The sequence below is a fragment of the Aspergillus saccharolyticus genome, assembly GCF_003184585.1.
Source record: "Aspergillus saccharolyticus JOP 1030-1 unplaced genomic scaffold BP01scaffold_75, whole genome shotgun sequence".
NCBI classification, from domain to species: domain Eukaryota; kingdom Fungi; phylum Ascomycota; class Eurotiomycetes; order Eurotiales; family Aspergillaceae; genus Aspergillus; species Aspergillus saccharolyticus.
This window is the reverse complement of record NW_020290685.1, coordinates 1-18,759: the sequence shown is the minus strand read 5'-3', so window position 1 is coordinate 18,759 and position 18,759 is coordinate 1. Positions and strand designations below refer to the sequence as shown.

General features: G+C 53.2%; 6 protein-coding genes across 6 annotated transcripts; 2 read left to right on the top strand and 4 right to left on the bottom strand.

The window, feature by feature from the left end:
* Window positions 1-256: 256 nt before the first annotated feature.
* On the bottom strand, window positions 257-3,189 carry BP01DRAFT_377996 (uncharacterized protein; the record flags this gene model as incomplete). The annotated part of the gene is made up of 5 exons (XM_025577025.1): window positions 257-733; window positions 792-1,080; window positions 1,131-1,557; window positions 1,609-2,514; window positions 3,183-3,189. The coding sequence occupies 5 exons, from the start codon at window positions 3,187-3,189 to the stop codon at window positions 257-259; spliced, it is 2,106 nt and encodes a 701-aa protein (XP_025426221.1).
* Window positions 3,190-3,504: 315 nt separating this feature from the next.
* BP01DRAFT_396013 (reducing polyketide synthase sphB) lies at window positions 3,505-11,579 on the bottom strand. Its single transcript, XM_025578445.1, has 4 exons — window positions 5,889-11,579; window positions 5,547-5,831; window positions 5,080-5,495; window positions 3,505-5,028 (listed from the first exon to the last, which is right to left on the bottom strand). Exons 1-4 carry the CDS (start codon window positions 11,334-11,336, stop codon window positions 3,657-3,659), a joined length of 7,521 nt encoding a protein of 2,506 aa, XP_025426220.1. The 5' UTR covers window positions 11,337-11,579; the 3' UTR covers window positions 3,505-3,656.
* Window positions 11,580-11,972: 393 nt separating this feature from the next.
* BP01DRAFT_361425 (MFS-type transporter sphD) lies at window positions 11,973-14,098 on the top strand. The gene is made up of 2 exons (XM_025576147.1): window positions 11,973-12,433; window positions 12,495-14,098. The coding sequence occupies exons 1-2, from the start codon at window positions 12,227-12,229 to the stop codon at window positions 13,965-13,967; spliced, it is 1,680 nt and encodes a 559-aa protein (XP_025426219.1). The 5' UTR covers window positions 11,973-12,226; the 3' UTR covers window positions 13,968-14,098.
* On the bottom strand, window positions 14,071-15,370 carry BP01DRAFT_361424 (NAD dependent epimerase/dehydratase). The gene has a single exon (XM_025576146.1). The coding sequence runs from the start codon at window positions 15,346-15,348 to the stop codon at window positions 14,200-14,202; it is 1,149 nt and encodes a 382-aa protein (XP_025426218.1). The 5' UTR covers window positions 15,349-15,370; the 3' UTR covers window positions 14,071-14,199.
* A 219-nt stretch (window positions 15,371-15,589) lies between these two features.
* Window positions 15,590-16,859, bottom strand: BP01DRAFT_370040 (uncharacterized protein; the record flags this gene model as incomplete). Its single annotated transcript, XM_025576581.1, has 2 exons — window positions 15,590-16,527; window positions 16,700-16,859. 2 exons carry the CDS (start codon window positions 16,857-16,859, stop codon window positions 15,590-15,592), a joined length of 1,098 nt encoding a protein of 365 aa, XP_025426217.1.
* A 1,090-nt stretch (window positions 16,860-17,949) lies between these two features.
* On the top strand, window positions 17,950-18,727 carry BP01DRAFT_351723 (GNAT family N-acetyltransferase; the record flags this gene model as incomplete). The annotated part of the gene is made up of 1 exon (XM_025573851.1): window positions 17,950-18,727. The coding sequence occupies exon 1, from the start codon at window positions 18,200-18,202 to the stop codon at window positions 18,725-18,727; it is 528 nt and encodes a 175-aa protein (XP_025426216.1). The 5' UTR covers window positions 17,950-18,199.
* Window positions 18,728-18,759: the final 32 nt, after the last annotated feature.

Below are 18,759 nucleotides of genomic sequence, written 5' to 3'. Positions count from 1 at the left end.
TCTCGGTTCTTGCTTCACTCGAGAAACGGGGTATGTCTGTATCATGGAAGATTTTATTGCACGCGGGCAGCACGAGGTCCATTCGGGTCAGAACCAAATGCCAAGCGTGTTGTGTCCCCTTCTCCTAGTGAAATTGTCATGTCTCTGAGCGACAGAGAGCACTGCCTGGGGTAGAAATATTCCACTCATTGCTAGGCATTCCGAACGACGGGTATGAACAACTGGGCGTTGTAAAGTTCGGCAATGATTGCGAGTTCTACATCATTGTCCACTCGCTGGCCATGCTTCCAATATCAAAATCGATTGCCCAAGACATTAGATCGAGATTCTCGTAGTCATCCAGATTAAAAGTACCAATTTCTCTATCCCCATCTCCAGCACTGTCTCCACCAGTGAGGGAAGCGTCAAGATCAGTGGTCGGAGTTGGCATCGAGTCTATTACGTCAACCCTTGTCGCAACATGAGCAATTGTCCGAGCCTGAAACTTTGACGTTGCAAGCTTGTCCAAAATCCTGTCCAATTTCTCCGTGATGGCCTTTGCCGCCTGCAAGCAGAAGGCTTGATTTCTTTCCCGCGAACTGGCCACTCTTTCGAGTTGCGACGTAAGGACGGCAACATTGCGAATGACGGATGATGTTTTTATGCCAGGCGTAAGGATACTTGACGGATCTTGCGTATTGTTCTCTAGTGTAGTTAGGAGGACTGCCGCAGACGGCAAGCCGCAGGCCAGAAGCTTCACCCTGTCAGCTATGACAAACAGATGGTCGGTACAGGGGTAGAGCAGCACGTACGATTTCAGGTAGATCATGCGAAGTAAAGGCGCCCTTTCTGCGGGTTTTTCCCATCTGAACCACTGTCTCCAGAATGTTTGTCGATACGTCCAGCAGCTCGGGAAGCGGAGTCGAGCTATTCTCCCCAAGAAGGTGGTATATCTGGAAATGAATTTGGAGATAGGCTAGATGAACCTTTGCGTGCATGTAACAAGTGCTCAAGGGCATGTCGGATTCCCAACAGTCCTGAGTATATCTTAAATGTGGAGGCAGGTTATCCCACGTCTGACGACATCGAGAAGACAATTCTCTGAAACAACATTAGTGCTGTTCAACCCCTGTCCGAATGATTGTACACACCTCAGCTGGGCAGGGTCAGCGGCCTGTGATGCTTGAAAATGATATTCCACAATTCCCTCCCGAAACTGACTCAGAATATAGCGCAATCGAGCCCAGGTTGCTGCTCTAAGCTTCCCATCTGTGTTCCAGCCATCTTCGGTGAGTCGACCTTTTGCATCCTCTAGTTCCTGGGGAGTTTGGGCAAAAAGTTCGTCATCTGACAAATCAAGGGGGAGCTTGACGTCCACATATCGAGAGGTAATGCGAGGAGGAAGATTGAATATCAGGCCAAACATTTTCTCCAGGTAATATTCAGTCACAAAGCACCTTCTCCGGCACTCTGCAAGAAAAAACGGGGTTCTCTCAGGGGAATATGTCGCTTCCCTGTTCAAGCCCAGAGCTAATAAATCGGTCGAGAGATCGCCCACCAGACGCCACACGCCGAGGCCTGCGATCAATCAGTGTCCACCCATTCACGATATGTATAAAAGTGGCTCACTCGTATCTCCTTCAAGGTATGACCTGAGCTGTCCATTCTCATTCGCCAACCATATAATGACGTCGTTTGACTGGGGTGCAAGGTCTCGAGCTAGTCGTAAGATTACCGTGCTATACCAGACCATGTCTGGGACAAATGCGGCATCCTCACCCTCATCGCAGTCAATGAAAAAAGCCGAAGCACGGGCAGCCATAGTGTACAAAAGACCGAGAGTCTCGACTCGAAGATTCGGACCAGAGAACAAGGCTAAGAAACCATGCAGGTCCAAGGATGCGGTGATGATAACCTCTGTAGAGGAAGAAAGCATTATAGATTCTGATAACCGCGAAATATCGCCCAACTCAACTCGATCTCCCGTTTCTTCAAGGATATAGCCCGACGATACTAGATCTGTACGGAGCGCATTGAGAAGGTGCAGAACGACTGGTTTCGGTACAAGTGAGTTATGCTTAGCGGAGTAGTACTGATGGAGGCACTTTTCAATGACAGGAAGGTATCTTAACTGAGACACAATCTCCTTCATGGTCGCTAGGTGGGCCTCATAGGCCTTTCTGTCATGCGAGCCCGGCAAGGGAGTGTCTGGCAGGTTCCCCCTGTCAGAGACGGTCGACATAAAAGGCCATGTGTGGAATTTGGGCGGTCCAGCCGCAGAGCGTCCGGGATATATTGCACTGGACCTGCTCCATGATGGTGCAGCAATGGTTGGTTGGGATGGCGTAGGCACGGCCAGTCTTTGTGCACTTGCACTTCGAATTTTAGTCAGAGGGGCAGGATGGTAGTAGCACCGAGAATCGAAGCCACGACGCCGGCAGGAGGCACAGACTGGTTTGCCGTGATCGCATCGAGTTTTCCTCTCTCGGCAAGGTTCACATGAGGCGAGGGTTCGATTGCGCCTGGTTGTGGGTGCTGACATGCTCAATCACCTGTCTGGAATGAACTCAGTGCTCCTTCGTTCGCTTTCCAGGTCCACTGGGTACGATTCGGTATTATGCGGACTCAGTATCCCGGTTCTTGTCTCTTTTCCTGGTTTCTTGGAGAGATTGCGTCATGAGGAACACTTGCCCAGCTGCAGGTGAGTATACGGTCTCACTATCAGAGGCTCATCAGCTGACTCTTTTCCGATACAAGACCGGTACTAAGCTATGTATCGGACTATATCTCGGAGCTGTATGGCCAGGCGTATCGGACCTGTACCGGTATTGTCAACCTGTTATTAACAATACCGGACCTGTAGCAACACCCCTGCAATTTCGGGATTCCTCCACAAGATCCCAAGAAGCCGAGTTAGGTAGATGAGCTTATAGAAGCTATTTCATCGCCCAGAAAAGGAAGCAAAGTAAGCCATACTTTGCTGGAGAAATAAAACACATTAACATTCACGAATACCAAGATTAACAGTGAAATTAAAGTCATCACTATCATCCGGGGAATATTGAATGCCGTGCCCGCAGTCTCCGACCTTCAAGATACCGCAGTGCACTAGCTAGTATCCCCCAACAGAGCGGGACAGTGGGGAGCAGCGCCATTCTCCAAAAACCAGATCGCGCCGACCAGTTCCTGGAATTTGCAACTACTGGCCATGGTCTTTGGCTTGTTGTTAAGGGTACGGACACCGTGCCCGGTGAAGCTCCGATGGACATCGTGGGGGCACTTGCACTTGGAGATACGTCGTCCTATGTGTCCCCTCTATCTGAGCCGGAGCTTCACGTGTGATTGCTAATTACGGATCGAAAATACGCTGGCAACAATAGTGGCAGACGCCTCTTGGACCATGCCCGTGATCTTCCCTGCAAGGCTGGAGTCTCATTGCTGCGCGTAGATTGCTATGCAGGTGGCGACGGCAAGTTGGTCCGATACTATGGGTTCCAAGGGTCTGAAAAAATTCCAATTTACCAAGTGCTTACTTAACGGTCAGATGAGATGAATAAAGAAGAGAGATGATATTTATCCTCTTCGTGGAAATGACACCATCCTTGCTGTACTTGTTTCGCTTTCCAGCGGTAGTGTGACTATTAGTAAACGCCGCCACGCCTCAGCCTGAAGTCGTTCTAGTGCTCCCACAGCCCCAGCAAACCATCGGCAGCCTGCTTGCCTAGCCTTTCAAGCGTTCCCATGCTCAGCATTTCTAGCACACTGATATCTAGCCCAAACATCTGCTTCCACCAGGCCTGCATTTCTACCGCCACCATCGAGTCCAGGCCGAGTTGCGCAAGCGGCAGAGATACATCAATCTCATCATCCGGAGACCGCAGCACCAAGCCCAGGAGCTTCTTGCCAATCTCCTGCGCTAACAAGGTAACTGACTGGGGTGTGTTAAGTGTTTCTGGGCTGGCCTTGGCCGCGCTCAGGAATTGTCGCAAACCGTCGCTGGAGGAAGTCGCATTGCCTTGGCTGCGGATGTTGCGAAAGACCGACATACGAACGTCTTTGCGTAACCTGGCGCTGCTGTCAGGACTGCTGAGAGGGATTACTGGTGCAATGCCCACGAGAGTAGTGTTTGGGTCGACCAGGCTCGGCTTTGGCGGTTCATCCTCTGTGACCTTGGTTGTTGCCGAGAGCATTGCGGTCCCCAACACCTCCAGTAACTCTGATTCCTGCACGGGCCGCCAGCCTGTCCCTTTCATCTTGTTTAGCAGTTCATTTTGCTCGACCAGGTAGCCCGATCCCTCCACGGCACCAATGTTCAGCGACGTACAAGGGAGCCCCTTGCTTGTCCGGAACTTCACAAATGCGTCGAGAAAAGTGTTTGCACTGGCATAACTAGCCTGTCCATGCTGACCCACAATTCCGGAGAGTGAGCTAAATAGGATGAAAAAGTCGAGATTCTCCAACTGCGTCTCGTTATGTAGATTCCATGTTCCTTTCACCTTGGGCGCCGTCGTTTCGTTCCAGTCGTCGATCGTCATCTTCTGCCAGGCTTGGTCATGAAGCACCATTGTCATCTGGAGTACCCCTTTGAGGGGCCGAGGGGACTCTGCAACTGCCCGCGCTACGTCTGCCGCGTTAGTGACACTTCCGCGTACGAGATGCACCTCACAGCCCATGCTCTGGATCTCAGTCACGAAGAGCTTGTGTCTGTCGGTTGTCCCGGCGCTGCGTGAGAGGAAGGTAAGGTGTCTCGCTCCGTGTTGGACCATCCACACCGCTACAGACCGCCCCAAGCCTCCAGTTCCACCCACGAGCAGATATGAAGCCGAGCTGTCAAGCACGGCCGTAGCAGACATTTTGACAGCCTGAATCTGTCCAAGCTGGAGTTCCGCCGATGCCGGGTCGCGGAATTGAAGCACAATCTTCCCAATGTGGCTGCCCTGCTGCATGTGCTGCAACGATTCTTGGATTTGGGAGCAAGGGAAAACCTTTTCGATCGGGATGGCTCGAATATAGCCACCGCGAAAGAAGTCCATCATGGAGCGGAGGAGTCTTGCTGTCATGTTAGCCATGGACCTCATGTCCGTAACGGCCGGCACTCACGGGCTGATCATCTCGGGTCGCTCCTTGCACATCTGGTCAATGTCTACACAACGGTAGCTACGATTGGCAAGGAACAATTCCATATCAAGCTTGCCTCCGCCGAGAAGGTCACGCTTGCCAATCTCTACCAAAGTCCCCCATTTCGCAACGCAGCGCCAAGTTGCATGGAGCAACTCACCCGAGAGTGAGTTGAGCGCCAGATCAATACCTCTACCGTTAGTTTGTCTTAGTAGATCTTCTTGAAAGCTCACCCCCCGCGAGTTGAATATGTGATCTCTCGAGATGCCAAGTTCCTGTACAAGGAAGTCAATCTTTCTCTCACAGCTGACCGTTGTGAAGATTTCGGCGCCAATCATCCGAGCTACTTGGATTGCAGCTAGGCCCACGCCACCACATCCGCTATGGATGAGAACAGACTGACAGCAGAATCAGAACTACTACTTTGCTCAGACAGGATTCTGACGTACCTGGCCTCGCCGGAGTCCCCCGACGTTGATGAGCGAGTAAATGGCCGTAGCAAAGACCAGCGGCATGGAAGCTCCGTTGATGAAGTCGAGTTCATCAGGGAGCCTTTCGCAGAGTTTCTCGGTGGTCGTGACAGTCGACGCAAAGACATCAAACCCTACGAGGGCTACTCTGTCCCCAACGCTGAGCTTTCCTGCCTTCGGTCCAACGCGACGCACGATCCCCGTGGCCTCGTAGCCAAAGGTAGGCGGGGTGATGTCGATGATACCCATCGCCACCAGAACATCCTGCCGGCGTTGTCAGTATTTCTGATACTTTAATATGATAGGAAGTGAGTTATTTACGCGGAAGTTGAGGCCGGCGGCGTGGATCTCGACTTGAACCTCATCGTCCTGGAGTGCTTCCCCCGCCACAGTCGCACCTTCCCAATGCAGCGTGTCAAGCCGCCCCGGCTGACTAATCGTCAGCCGCGCCTCACTGGTCACCTGACCAACGTCCCCGCCGCTTGCGGAGGAGACGGGGAAGAATCGATGCACTCGCGTCACCCCATTCTCAATAATGTATTCGAAATCGGGCTCAATTTCTCCATCGTTAACTCTTTCAGAGAAACTTTGAAACACGCTGGCAACAGTTTGGCACCCTCGTGGGCTATCCATGTCATCTGCCTCACAAGTTGCAAAAGCAATGCTCAGCTCGGAGCGGATACACCGAGCCAGACCGTGTATTTGCGCGAAGTGTGGGTCTGCACATTGACTCCGGGATGGCTGCGTGACCCATAAAATCCCAGAGTTAGCGATATTGTTGATGAAAGCTCTTAGCTGCTCAAGTTTGGTGGCATCCAGCTGCTCCAGGAACGATGTCTGCCCATCAAGGAAAGCGATTATGTCTTGCCCCGGTGGGGGAATATCTGCAAGGCTGCAATAAGAAATCTCATACCCTCGTGCGAGTAATTCGTCAATAACGGGATGGGATTTGGAAGAAACAGTTGACGATTCGAAAAGAACAGTGGCTTTCCTCGCCGGGAGGTGGTCACGTCGGGGTCTCCCTACAATAACATGACAGATGTGTCTTGGCCCGTCGGAATCGAGACCAAGCTCGCCAGTGATCTCGAGGCCTGCCGTGGCTAACTTGGCTTGCCAGGTTTCCAGATTGACGTACGGCTCGGTAGATCGGCCGTCATCGACCCCATTGTCCCAGCTCGGAAGAAGCCCAAGGACATACTTGGACCACGTGAGACCGGGCCGTAAGGACTGCAGCAGAAGCCGTCCTGATAGGGTGAGAAGCTGACGAACTTGTGTGAGGGACTCTGAAAGCTTGTGAGTACTGTGCAGCACTCCTGCCGCAATGATAAGATCGAAGTCCCTCTCATCGAAGCCCTGGGATTCGGCTTGAGTTCCAATGTCAAATACGTGAAAACTCATATTGGGGAAGCCTTGGAAGCGCGCCTTGAGGACTTCAACCATGCCTGGAGATGGATCGGAGACAGCGTATTGCGAGAAAAGCACCTGGCCGTCAGGCCGTGTCAGTGTCTCAACAATGCCAGCTGTGGCCGAGCCAACGCCTGCGCCCAACTCTAGAACCCGGAGGTTAGGCTTCTGGAGGCCAAGGCGATTGAAGAATGCAGATCCTTCAACTTCATTGACGAAGCGAAGGAATTTCCCAAGCGTGTTTTCTGTATCCAAAACTTCAAAGGCCTTTTTACGACCAGAAAGGATAGCAGGTGCATTGTCTGTGACTAGGGTGATCGCTTTGGCAATGTGCGCAACGGGTGTTGACTCCAGTGATCTTGCGAGGGCTTCAATGCGAGTGTTCAATGTAGCATCATACAGTTCTTCTGAATAACAAGGGACCTCGTCGAGCCATATCTTGTATCGTCGAAGTTCTGGAATGACATCTAGACCGGTCGTCGATCTTCGAGATGCATCAATCGAGTAACTGACAAGCTCATCCAACCTTGCCGCGTGATCTTGGTCTATTCGCGTCGGCTTCACAAGAGTACCGAGAGCTGCAGTCTCAAAATGTGGCACCCACTCACTTCGGGCGGTGATAGGCGCGTGTTCCTCTTTGATACCATTTGTAAAAGATGTCAGACGAACTTTCGAGAGCTCGATGATGGTCTCACCACTAGCTGAAACCGTGCCTGTTCCACAAACCGCGCTACCGGTCGGCACAGCTGTCGCTGACACCAAAAGGTTGTTGACAGAGCAGCGGCGGAGAATCAACGAGCCCACACTTGCGGGAATGACTTGATGGTAGTCATACGTAAGTCCGTACCGAGCGGCTATACTGAGGAGTTGAAAGTAGGAATCTAGGATGACAGGATGAAGGTGGTAAAATTGCTCGTCTCCATGCCAATTATTGCGGACTCGTGCACGAGCCATTCGTGCGCCGGTTGTTGTCGTTGTGATATCTTCAAGACTTTCGAAATGGTAGCCATAGTCAAGGCCCTCGTTGCGCATGGTATCGTACCAACGCTTGCTGGAAGCTTTGCGCGGCAAGTTCTCCTGCTCGCCAGCCCGATTTCTCATGGCGACTGTTTGGTTCCGAGCCCGAATTTCGCCGGAGGAGTGTTTTATCCACGTCTGTCCATTATGTGATGAGATACTGAACTCCCACCATTCGCTATCCAGCGAATCTGTTAGACGGAGGCGATGGAAAGTTGTCACAATCTCTTTTGTTGTGCTCTCATTGAGGACTAAGGCGGTGCGTACAGCAATATTTCGAAACTCCACTGCTTCTTCGATCCCCGTGATTTGACGGATAGCTTCAGCCGCCATGGCTATGTATCCCGCGAAAGGGAATATAATATCCGTGTTAATTTTGTGGTCACGTATCCATGGAGCATTCTCGATATGCAGCAAATTTCGCCATACAGGCTCAAGGTCTGTGGTTTCAGGGACCTTTGCGCCTAACAGGTCATGGTGTGGGTATTTGCGCATGCGCCACTCATGGGCGACGCGTGACTCGCTCCAATGAGTGCGATGATGATCCCACGGGTAGGAGGGCAGATCTGAGAGGCTTTTTCCAGTGGGCATCAAAGCCTGAACATTGAAGGGTACATGCTGAGCAAAAAGTTGGCCAAGAGCCGACAGCCAACTTTCAGTGCTGTCAGTTCGTCGGGTCAAAGATGAAATGTATGCTGCGCTGCTGGAGCTGTGGGTTAGAATCTGGCGCATAGGCCCGGCCAAAGCTGCATGGGGACCAACTTCAAGGAACACCTGCTTAGAGGGGCCAACGTGCTGTTTGATAGCGGCCCTTACGGCTGACGTGAACAACACGGGGCGTTCCAAGTTGGTCTGCCAGTACTCAGGTCCGAATCTGTTCTTTGCGCCTGGGACCAAGTATTGACCTGAAACACTTGAGAAAAATGGAAGAGTGTGCACATTGCCCACGACGCCGGCGTCGGTCATACTCGCTTTGTATGAAGGCCCGATCTCAGCCATATGTGGCGAGTGATAAGCCTTGTCAACTTTGAGCACGGTTGTCAAGACCCTAGGGTCCGACTGCTTGATGTTCTTGATTATCTCTTCCAATGGACCTGCGTCTCCAGATATTGTTACACTGTTCGGCGCGTTGTCGCAGGCGAGCACTACGCCAGGCACGAGATGCTTTTTGGCAGCTTCCCAACTCATACCCAACGCTCCCATGGCGCCCTTGGAACCCTGTCGCGTTGTTGCTAGTCCACGCAGAAATGCCACGATAATAGCCTCACGGGCGCTGAGGCCACCAGCGGCGTATGCGGCGGCAATCTCACCGCTGGAGTGGCCAAGCACCGCGGCCGGGCGGATTCCAATCGAAGCATATGTGTCCACCAAGGCAATCTGTAGGGCTGTGCATAGAGGCTGAGAGTATTCGGCTACATCAACCCGACTCTTCCGTGCAGGTTTGCGGAGCTCTTCGTCAATCGTCCACGATGGAGCTAGCGGGCCTAGCTCCTGAAGAGCCTTGTCGAGAGATGCGATGGTGTTACGGAAGACAGGATTGCTTTTGGAGCGGAGGATCTCATAGCCCATGCGTGGCCATTGCGCGCCTTGCCCAGTGAAGACCATGACCAGAGATGTGTCCCGGAGTTGTGGGGCGTTGGTGGAGGGAGGGGGGGCTGGTGGCGTGATCTTGTCACTCGTACAGATGGCATATGTGCGATATGGCAGATGCTCTCGTTTGTTAGCCAGGGTGTATGCCACATCTGAAAGCAGGTCTGGAGATCTCTCAAGGAAAGCCTCATACTTTTCGCCCATGGCCTTGAGAGATGCCGCGGTATTTGCGGAGAACAGCAATAAATATGGTGTGTTTGAAGCTGCCCTTGTGGAATTTGGCAAGTCGATGAAGCTGGCTGCTGACTCGATGATGGCATGGGCATTGGAACCTCCAAGGCCAAAGCTATTGATGCTCACGCGCTCATCACGGTCTTCTGGCCATGGTATTGGCTCAGTAGGAATAACAAGATTTGCATTTTCAAAAGAAATTGCAGGGTTGCGTGGAAAGCATTTAATATTTGGGGGAATAATGCGGTTTTCCAAGGAAAGAACAGCCTTAAGAACACTGACGAGGCCCGCCGCACCCTCCGCGTGGCCGAGATTTGCCTTGACTGAGCCCATATGCACACCGGCTTTGCCGAAGCATGCAGATACAGCCGCCACTTCAATAGGATCCCCAGTTTTCGTCCCCGTGCCATGACACTCGAAGAAGCCTGTTCGGGTAATTTCTGTAATACCAGCATTCCGGTATGCTTGCCTGATTAGCGCTTCTTGTGCCCGAGAGCTGGGGTGTGAAACTGTCGGTGTATGACCGTTGTGGTTGGCTGCTGAGCCGGTCACGACTGCGCGGATAGGGTTACCGTCCCTGACCGCGTCCGCTAGGGGCTTAAGGTAGATTGCGACAATACCCTCACCGCGCGCGTAGCCGTTTGCGTTAGCTGAAAAGGTGTTGCATGAGCCATCGGGACTGAGAACGCCTTGCTCCGACTGGGCGGCGGTTAAAGCTGGGGCCATGATGATATTGGTGCCGCCAACGATGGCGGATGTGCAGTCGCCGCGCGCAATGGACATGCATGCCTCATTGACGCCGATGAGAGAAGCGGAACAAGCACTCCGTAGCGTCACACTGGGGCCATGCAGGTCGAGCTCGTGGGAGAGCCGATTCGAGACCATGAAGTCGTTCTGGCCCAGGACTTGGTAGATACCATGGGCCTGCGTGTCCCGCACCGAGATGTCGTACCAGTCCTGGCCATAGCAGCCGACGTACACGCCAACATTGGTACCCTTCCACCGCGTCTCGCCGGCGTCATCGATGGCCTCGCGGGCGACCTCGAGAAGCAAGCGCTGCTGGGGGTCCAAGGTCTCGACCTCGCGGCGCGGCATGGAGAAGAACGAGGTGTCCAGCGCGGCAAGATCGTTGGTCGAATCGAGAAAGTACCCCTGCTCAGCAATGACGGTGCCGGGCTTTTTGTGCGGTGAATGGAACGCGGAGATGTTGTAGCGCGAAGAGGGCACGGGGCCGCGAGCGTCGCGGCCAGCGTGGAGGAAGGACCACAGCTCCGAGGGGGAGTGGATGCCTCCCGGCAGTCGACATGCCATGCCGCAGATGGCAACAGGCTGAAAGGTTGGGGCTGGGCTTGAGGGTGAGGACGGGGGCTTTTGCTGATTGCCTGTCCCGTTGGTCGTTGATCTCGAGTCATTATGACCATTGGCATTGAGACCGTTGAGGCCGTTGTCCCCGTTCGTGGAAGTGTTTCTGTTTGTTCGGCCCAGATGATTTGTGGACCCATTGGCCCTGTTGGAGTCGCCGCTCATGATGGTCTAATTGTTTCCAACGAAATGGAAATGGGAGGGGCAGTGAGAGTGGATGATGCCGTCTGCCCTATTGATCTCTCTTGGTCATACGTCGTGCGTTTTCGATATCGGTATAATGCAGAGAGTGTCATGTGGTATCTATAGCGCAAGCAAAGATGGCTCCAGCTATCTCGGAGCAATGTCTATGGTTACAAGATCATACTCTACTCAGCTTTCCAGGCCTGGGCTTGCTGTACGAATAGGAGGATATTATACAATCCACCAGGTTACTATGCCTGCTTACTCTGTTGTGCTCTATATTCATTGACTCTGTACTTCAAGGTCGCCCATTGAATGGAAAATTACATTTTTCTGACATCCATATGGTCTGTGCAAACCAAGCAAGCGCTTACCCGTTATCCTCAAGCTAATATCAAACTAATCCTGAGTACCATCAGCTTGGTCCCTTAGTAAGATCTTTTGTCCGGGCAAGAGTAAGACGGCCTAGTGTAAGACCGACGGTTCCAATGATACACCCGTCATTACCGCTTTCCCGTGATATCCTATTACACGGTATTAGGTATCGTCTCGTATCGGAGTATTCGCGTAAGTAAGCCCGTCAGTCAGCCGCCAATGCAACGCTAAGCACCTGGTCCACACCCATATCCATCTTTTCAGCTGCCCGTCCTGGGGCCCAAGGACCAAGAACAGAAGAGAGGAGGACAATGGGAAGTCCGACGTCTGCCTGGCTCAGGCGTCTGCTCGGAGTAAAAGTAGGTGTAGGAGCTGAGAGGCGACGATGTGGCCCGGCGTGTGTTTAACTACTGTATCCGCCTTCCCCCGTCAGCTCTGATTCCATCTCAGCTTCGACCGACATCTACCAGCATTAACTGGACAATAGCGAAGGGAGCATGGAGAAAACCACGAGCCAGAGCCAGGGCCACGACCAGGATCCGGAGGCCAGAGTGACCCGGCAAGACGAGGCCGCGTCCGGGTCCCAGTCACCAACGCCGGCGCCGCAAAAAAAGCACTACTCCTTCTACCTGTCGATCTTGATGCTGGCGGTGATTGCCCTGATCGTGTCCTGGGATGTGACGGCCCTGTCGCTGGCTTTGCCGGTAGGTCTTTTGCCTCACATGGCCACGGCGCTTCTGTCAAACTAACCAATTCATCTCGCAGGTCATAGCCGACCAGCTGCACGGGACCAGCTTCCAGTCCTTCTGGGCCAATATCGCCTTCATTCTCGGCGTAGCCGTCACCCAGCCCGTCTACTCCAACATCTCCGATGTGGTGGGCCGCAAATACGTGCTCTACGCCTCCCTCATCCTCTTTGGGATCGGGTCGATCGTCTTCGCAACTGCAACAAACATGGACATTATCGTCGTCGGCCGGCTGATCGAGGGTCTGGGGTCAGGCGGGCTAGACGTCTTGCAAAGTATCATTCTCTGTGACATCACGACCATGAAGGAGCGCCCGTGGTGGCTGGGTGTCATGTCCATGGCAAATGCCGTGGGCGCTGTGACGGGCCCCTTCATCGGCGGCCAGTTCGCGCAGGAGGTTGGATGGCCCTGGCTGGGCTGGATTAATCTCATCACCGCGGGCGCTACGGGCGTTCTGGCCTTCTTCTTCCTCCATCTCACTCCGTTAGAAGGGAGCATCAATGAGAAGATCCGCAGACTCGACTGGCTCGGCTTCGCGCTGTTCATCGTCATCAGCACAATCATTGCCCTACCGCTCAGCTGGGCGGATACCCTCTACCCCTGGGGCTCATGGCAGACGCTCGTCCCGCTGCTCATCGGCCTCCTGCTGATCGTTCCCTTCGGGTTCGTCGAGAACAGAGCCGTAGCGCCCATGATTCCATACCAGATCTTCGATAACATCTCCATTATCACGGGGACCCTATCCGGTGCGTTCTACGGCGCCCTCCTAAATCCGGTCCTCCTCTACCTCCCACTCTTCTTCGAAGCTGTCTACCTGGAAACACCGATCCAAGCGGCCAAATCCATACTCCCGCTATGCTGCCTCATCGTGGCAATGAGCATCATCGTCTCCCTGCTCATCGACTGGAGACGCAAGTACCGCATCGCCCTCTGGACAGGCTGGTTCATCACCGCTATCTTTCTAGGCCTAAACTACATGGTTGACGCAGATTCTACCCGCGCACAAGCCTACGCTTTCCAGGCAATCCTGGGCGCCGGACTTGGCACGACTCTCGTGGCGACAATGATCACTGTCCTCGCGAGCGTGCGAAACGTCAACGACGAGGGCCTCGCAGCAGGAATGCTGGTAACAGCGCGGTTCGTGGGATCCCTTCTCGGCCTGGCGATCTGCTCGACGGTGTTTAATTCCATGTTCGAGCGCGGAATGTCGCCACTGACCAGGACCGGAACCGAGTTGCCCGAGTCCATTTCCGTGCTGCGCGATGCAAGTCAGGCGGTGGGGTTCATTCCGCGGATGAGGGAAATTCACGATGTGGATGCAGTGGTGATGCGGGTTGTGATAGATGCTTATGAGGATGCGTTCCATACTATCTGGGTGGTTTTGGCGGCGATTGCGGGGTTGGCAGCGGTACTATCGTTGATTACGAGGCAGAATTCGTTGGAGAAGGAAGATGTTGGGAGGCAGGGGTGGAAGGTGCCGGAGGGTTCGTAGGACTTGGAAGTGGTCTTGGACTGATCTGGTTTCGGTTTTGGTTTTAACTGAGTGGGTAGGGCTCTACTCTGAATTGAGATGTATATTAACTAGGGTAGCCCTGTACATAATCTCCAATAAATCAAAAAGCCTACTTCTACATATCTGCAGCCGTATACTAGTATACTATAACACACCAACACAAACGCACAAAGCATCCATAACCTCAGCAACCCCCTGGTACCCTACATACCTATCCACCTATCCCCGCAGTGCAATCCCCACCCCTCCGCTCCAAACACAAAAGGTAATAAGCAACCACATCCCTCACCTGCTCCTCAAACCCCCTAAACTCCATTCCCAGAACCTTCGCCGACTCCTGCGCATCAACCCTAAATACCGACGACGGCAGACTCCCCTTCCCCCGCAAGACTCGCCTCTCAACAGCCTCGGGGAACCACCGCGCCACAACCCCAAAACACTCATCCAACTGCGTCCCCATTTCCCTGCCTGAGCTCAGAATGTACAGCCTGTTTCCCGGGATGGATGGGTTCAGCGCGCGCACGTGCGCTTCCGCCACGTCGTCTAGGTGCACTGTAACCCCTGGTTCTGGCGCTGGCGCTGGCGCTGTCTGCGTCTGAATCTGAAGGGAGGATTCAAATCTAGATCCAGACTCAACAACAGCTCTAAGTATAATCCGATTCGACCCAGCACCCAGCAACTCCCGCGGGTCATCAACAAGCTCATTCACCCCAAACACATGCCCGGGCGCAAGATGCACGACATCAAACGCCGGTTTCTCCCATCTCACCCAGTCCTCGACCCTCTTCAGCGCGCCAACCTTGGCAGCGATATAAGCCTCCGATGGCGAAGAGTACGGCGGGGCCTGGACATTGACTGCGCGCGTGGTGGCCGCGTGCACCTTGTCCACTGTATCTTCTGCGTGGTCAATTAGGGCGGCGAGCGAGGATGTCAGGATGATGCGTTTGATGCTGCATTGGGCGCGTGCAGAGGAGAGGAGGTTCAGACAGGTGTTGATTGTGGGGTGGATGTAGTGCGCTTCTAGGTTCTGGCCGATGGATGCGGGGTCTGCGGAGGCGATCGGGGCGGCGGCGTGGATGATGTGTGTTACGTCTTGTAGGGCGGGATTTGGGTAGAAGGCGGAGGGCAGGGTTAGATCGGGGATTTCGGTGAAGGTTAGGTGGGTGGTTGTGAGGGTGGGATTGGTTGTGGAGAGGGATTTTATGGAGGGCGTGTTGAGGATGCGGTGTTTGGCGCTGAGGGTGCGCAGGGCGACGCGGACTCGGTGGCCATGTTGCAGGCAGAGGACTAGTATGCGGAAGCCGATTAGGCCTGTTGCGCCGGTAAGGAAGATGAGGGCGGGCGGCATGGTTTGGTTCATGTTGGTGGGTGTTGACGTTGTGATACCTATTATTGTCGAACCATTCAATTTGTAATTTGCTTACTTTTCTCTTTGTTTTATAGCTGACTATCATCTAGTAAGCAGCTACAGTGTTAGGTATAAGCGCCAGCGGAAGAGTTGTGTTATACGGACGTATTCGTACTTGTACTTGTGCTTGTACTCGCCTAGTTCTTTTACCCCTGCTGCTTCTCTTGGCAACTTCGACTTGTGCTGAACCAGTCTACAAAGGTGAATCGACTCCCCTACCGGATCCGGGGCCCGGGTCCGTCTTAGCCCGATGCTCAAGCAGCAGCTTAACAATCTCCGACCGGCCGTGCATAACAGCCCGGTGCAAAGCCGTGAAACCCTCGCTGTCCTCCTCATCAATCAGGAACCTTTCATCCTGCAGCAGCACCTTGACCGTATCCAGATGATTCCCCGCAACCGCCATGTGCAGCAACGGAGTCCGTTTCAGACTCTGACTCTGACTCTCAGCGGTCCAGTCCCTCATCTCCAGTGCAAAATGCTGGTCTGCCGTGGGAGAAAGATCAGCTGCGCTCAGTGGCAGTACGGGTACCCCTCCTGCATCGGACTTGGCTATCCCGTTCCCGTCTCCATCCATCTCCATCTCTGCTCCTATGGGGAGGTGGAGACTTGACGCTGGTGTTAGAGGCTCTGCACCTGTTCCTTTTCTCTGTCTATTTGTCCTGGTTCGCGACCTGTTTTCTATCTGCTGCGGCTGCCATGTAAACGCAGGTACAGATGTTCTTAGATTGGTCGCCGAGATTGGTTGCTGTAGATGCCCCGCTGAAGCTACACATTCTTGCTGGTTCATGTAGTTGAATCGCGTGCTTCTTGGAACTGAGAGTGGTACCGGCATACACTGTTCCCTGCTTTCACTTGGTGCTTGTGGTTGTGGTTCTGCTTCTGATGGCGTACTCGTAGCTTCCCATTCGGATGGAGGGGAGCAGCCTCCAATGCTCCTCCCTCGGTTTTCGTGCGGCAGTGGCACCTGCAGTGTTGAGAGACTGCTGCTGCTGCTCTGATGCCGTTGCTGCTGATATACGGATGTGCTCTCTTCGTTCCGTGCGATGTGAAGCCCTAGGTTTAGCTCCTCGTACGCTCTGAGCTGTTTCGTGAGTTGTTCGATCTTGTTTGATCGGTCGCGCATGTTCCGTCCTATATGTCATTATACTTAGCATCGGCATATTTTACAAAGAAGAATTGAGGTAGGCAAGGTCAGGCGTGGGGTTATGATGGTAGGTATGTTATATGTGATGGTCAAGCTCCCATGCAATATGAATCTCTCCATTGGATCGCGGATACAAGTAACAAGGGTAGGTAGACATACGATATGCACGCTGCGCGATGCGGTTTTGGATCTTCCTTCGCTCCGAGGCGTCTGCGAGTTGCCTCTCGTATCGTGTCAGTACTGGTATGTCTAAAGTCAGCGGTTCATCGGACGATTTTACCCAATCTTCGTCGGGCCGCATCAGGTCTGTGTGCTGCATGGTCCACCCTGCTCTCGGATCGGCTGTCTTTTCAAGTGTATTGTACAGTGGTTTTGAACACTGCAACGCCTGCCAAACTTGGTGGTTGAGACCTTAAACCTTCGGTAAGGGAGAGACCAAGGTTACTAACGAATCTGTCATGAGCAACGGGTAGTGGGCGACACAGTATGTTTAAATACGGTGGTGACCTTGCATGCTAAAAACAATGTCCAGTTGTCGTAAGGGCTAGAGGAGACAGTCCGAGTTGACAAGTTCTTGGCCAGGACGGTTATTAGCTGGCTTTTTCTTTTCGATTCCAGTATTGGAAGGTCCATATCTTGACTGCTACCCTGCAACATGACATTTCCAAGGACAACTCCGAGCAGCATCCCTGTAGAATAACAGCCGAGAACGTCTCATAGACGACGACTTCAATCAGGCAGTATTTTCGCATCACGATTCAGGGACCCTAGGCAAGTCAGCCGGGCCGGCGCGCGAGTGATACGACGACGACTCCAGAGTGTTGTGCTTGATTGGTACAATATTGACACGGTATACTTACTCTGGTTGACCCCGGTGTTATAGACCCCTGCTAGTTAACCCACTAGTATGGCGAACTTGCTAGGCAGAACATGCTGATAAGGACAGTGCTCACGCAAATGAGAATTATCATCTACACGAACCATGAATCATGAAAAACACGCCTGGGACGGCTATATAACATATTCCATGATTAGCCACTATCCAAACTCCTATCAAAAGTATATATATCTAAGATATGTCGGGAATACCAGGCTATGATTAGATCGCCCGTTGGGGATCGACCTACCTTCGGACCAACTCGGACCGTGTCTGGACTTCCAATTGGGCCTCGACAGACCGGTATGCAGGCACAGCAGAGACTGTGCTGAAGGCTGCGGCCTCACTTCGGCTAAACTTACCCGGGCATTCACCAGACTTCACTTCTGTCCGTGTTCGATGTAACCTTGTTATCTACAGAGCATGTGCTAGCAGGCTTGGCGGTTTCCTCACAAAACCTTACTATTTGATTTATTATATTTTGTAGTGTTCCTTTCTGTTCGGAAGAATGCCTCCTATCAGTGAGTGCGCAGAAGCACAGAAGGAGCAGTTACGTGCCGCCCTCACAAAAGCGGCGGCACCCGTATAAGGCAAGCGGACGGGACTCGCAGCAAAACATTCCAGTAATGGGACTAATACTATACATAATCAACTATAACTCGTTAAGTTGACTAGTAAACGTATGCCCAAACAACCACATCATGATATTGCACTGCAAGCACACTCCCGGAAACAATCCACCACAACAATAAGCAATCCATCCCCCCAGGTAACCAACAATAATGGCAAATCCCACCCTCCCACCAAACTACACCCTCCACCTCGCCAGCTACCCCCCCGTCAAAGACTACCTCCACCTCCGCGCCGCCTCGGGCCTCACGCCCAAAAACGCCGCGCAGGCCACCGCCGCGATACAGGGTAGTTGGTACGGGTGCTACGTTACCTACGATGGGCCGAATTCATCCGACGACACTGTCCCAGCCGATACACCCTACCAAAACCAACCCGAAAGTAATAGAAAGGAAGTGAAGGGGGAGGGGGAGGTGGTAGGCATGGGCCGTATCATCGGGGACGGGGGATGGTACTTCCATATCGCGGACATGGCGGTGCTCCCGGCGCACCAACGGAAGGGACTCGGGGGCGTGGTTCTGGCGGCCCTGCTGCAGAGGATCAGGGAGGCGGCGCCGGAGGGGGAGCCGTATGTGAATCTGTTGGCGGATGCGCCGGGACGGAGGCTGTATGCTAAGTATGGGTTTGTGGAGAGTGCGCCCAAGGAGTTGGGGATGGGGATGGTTATACGGGGGAGGTAGTTTTGTTTTCCTGTGGGGTTTTGGGGTTGGGG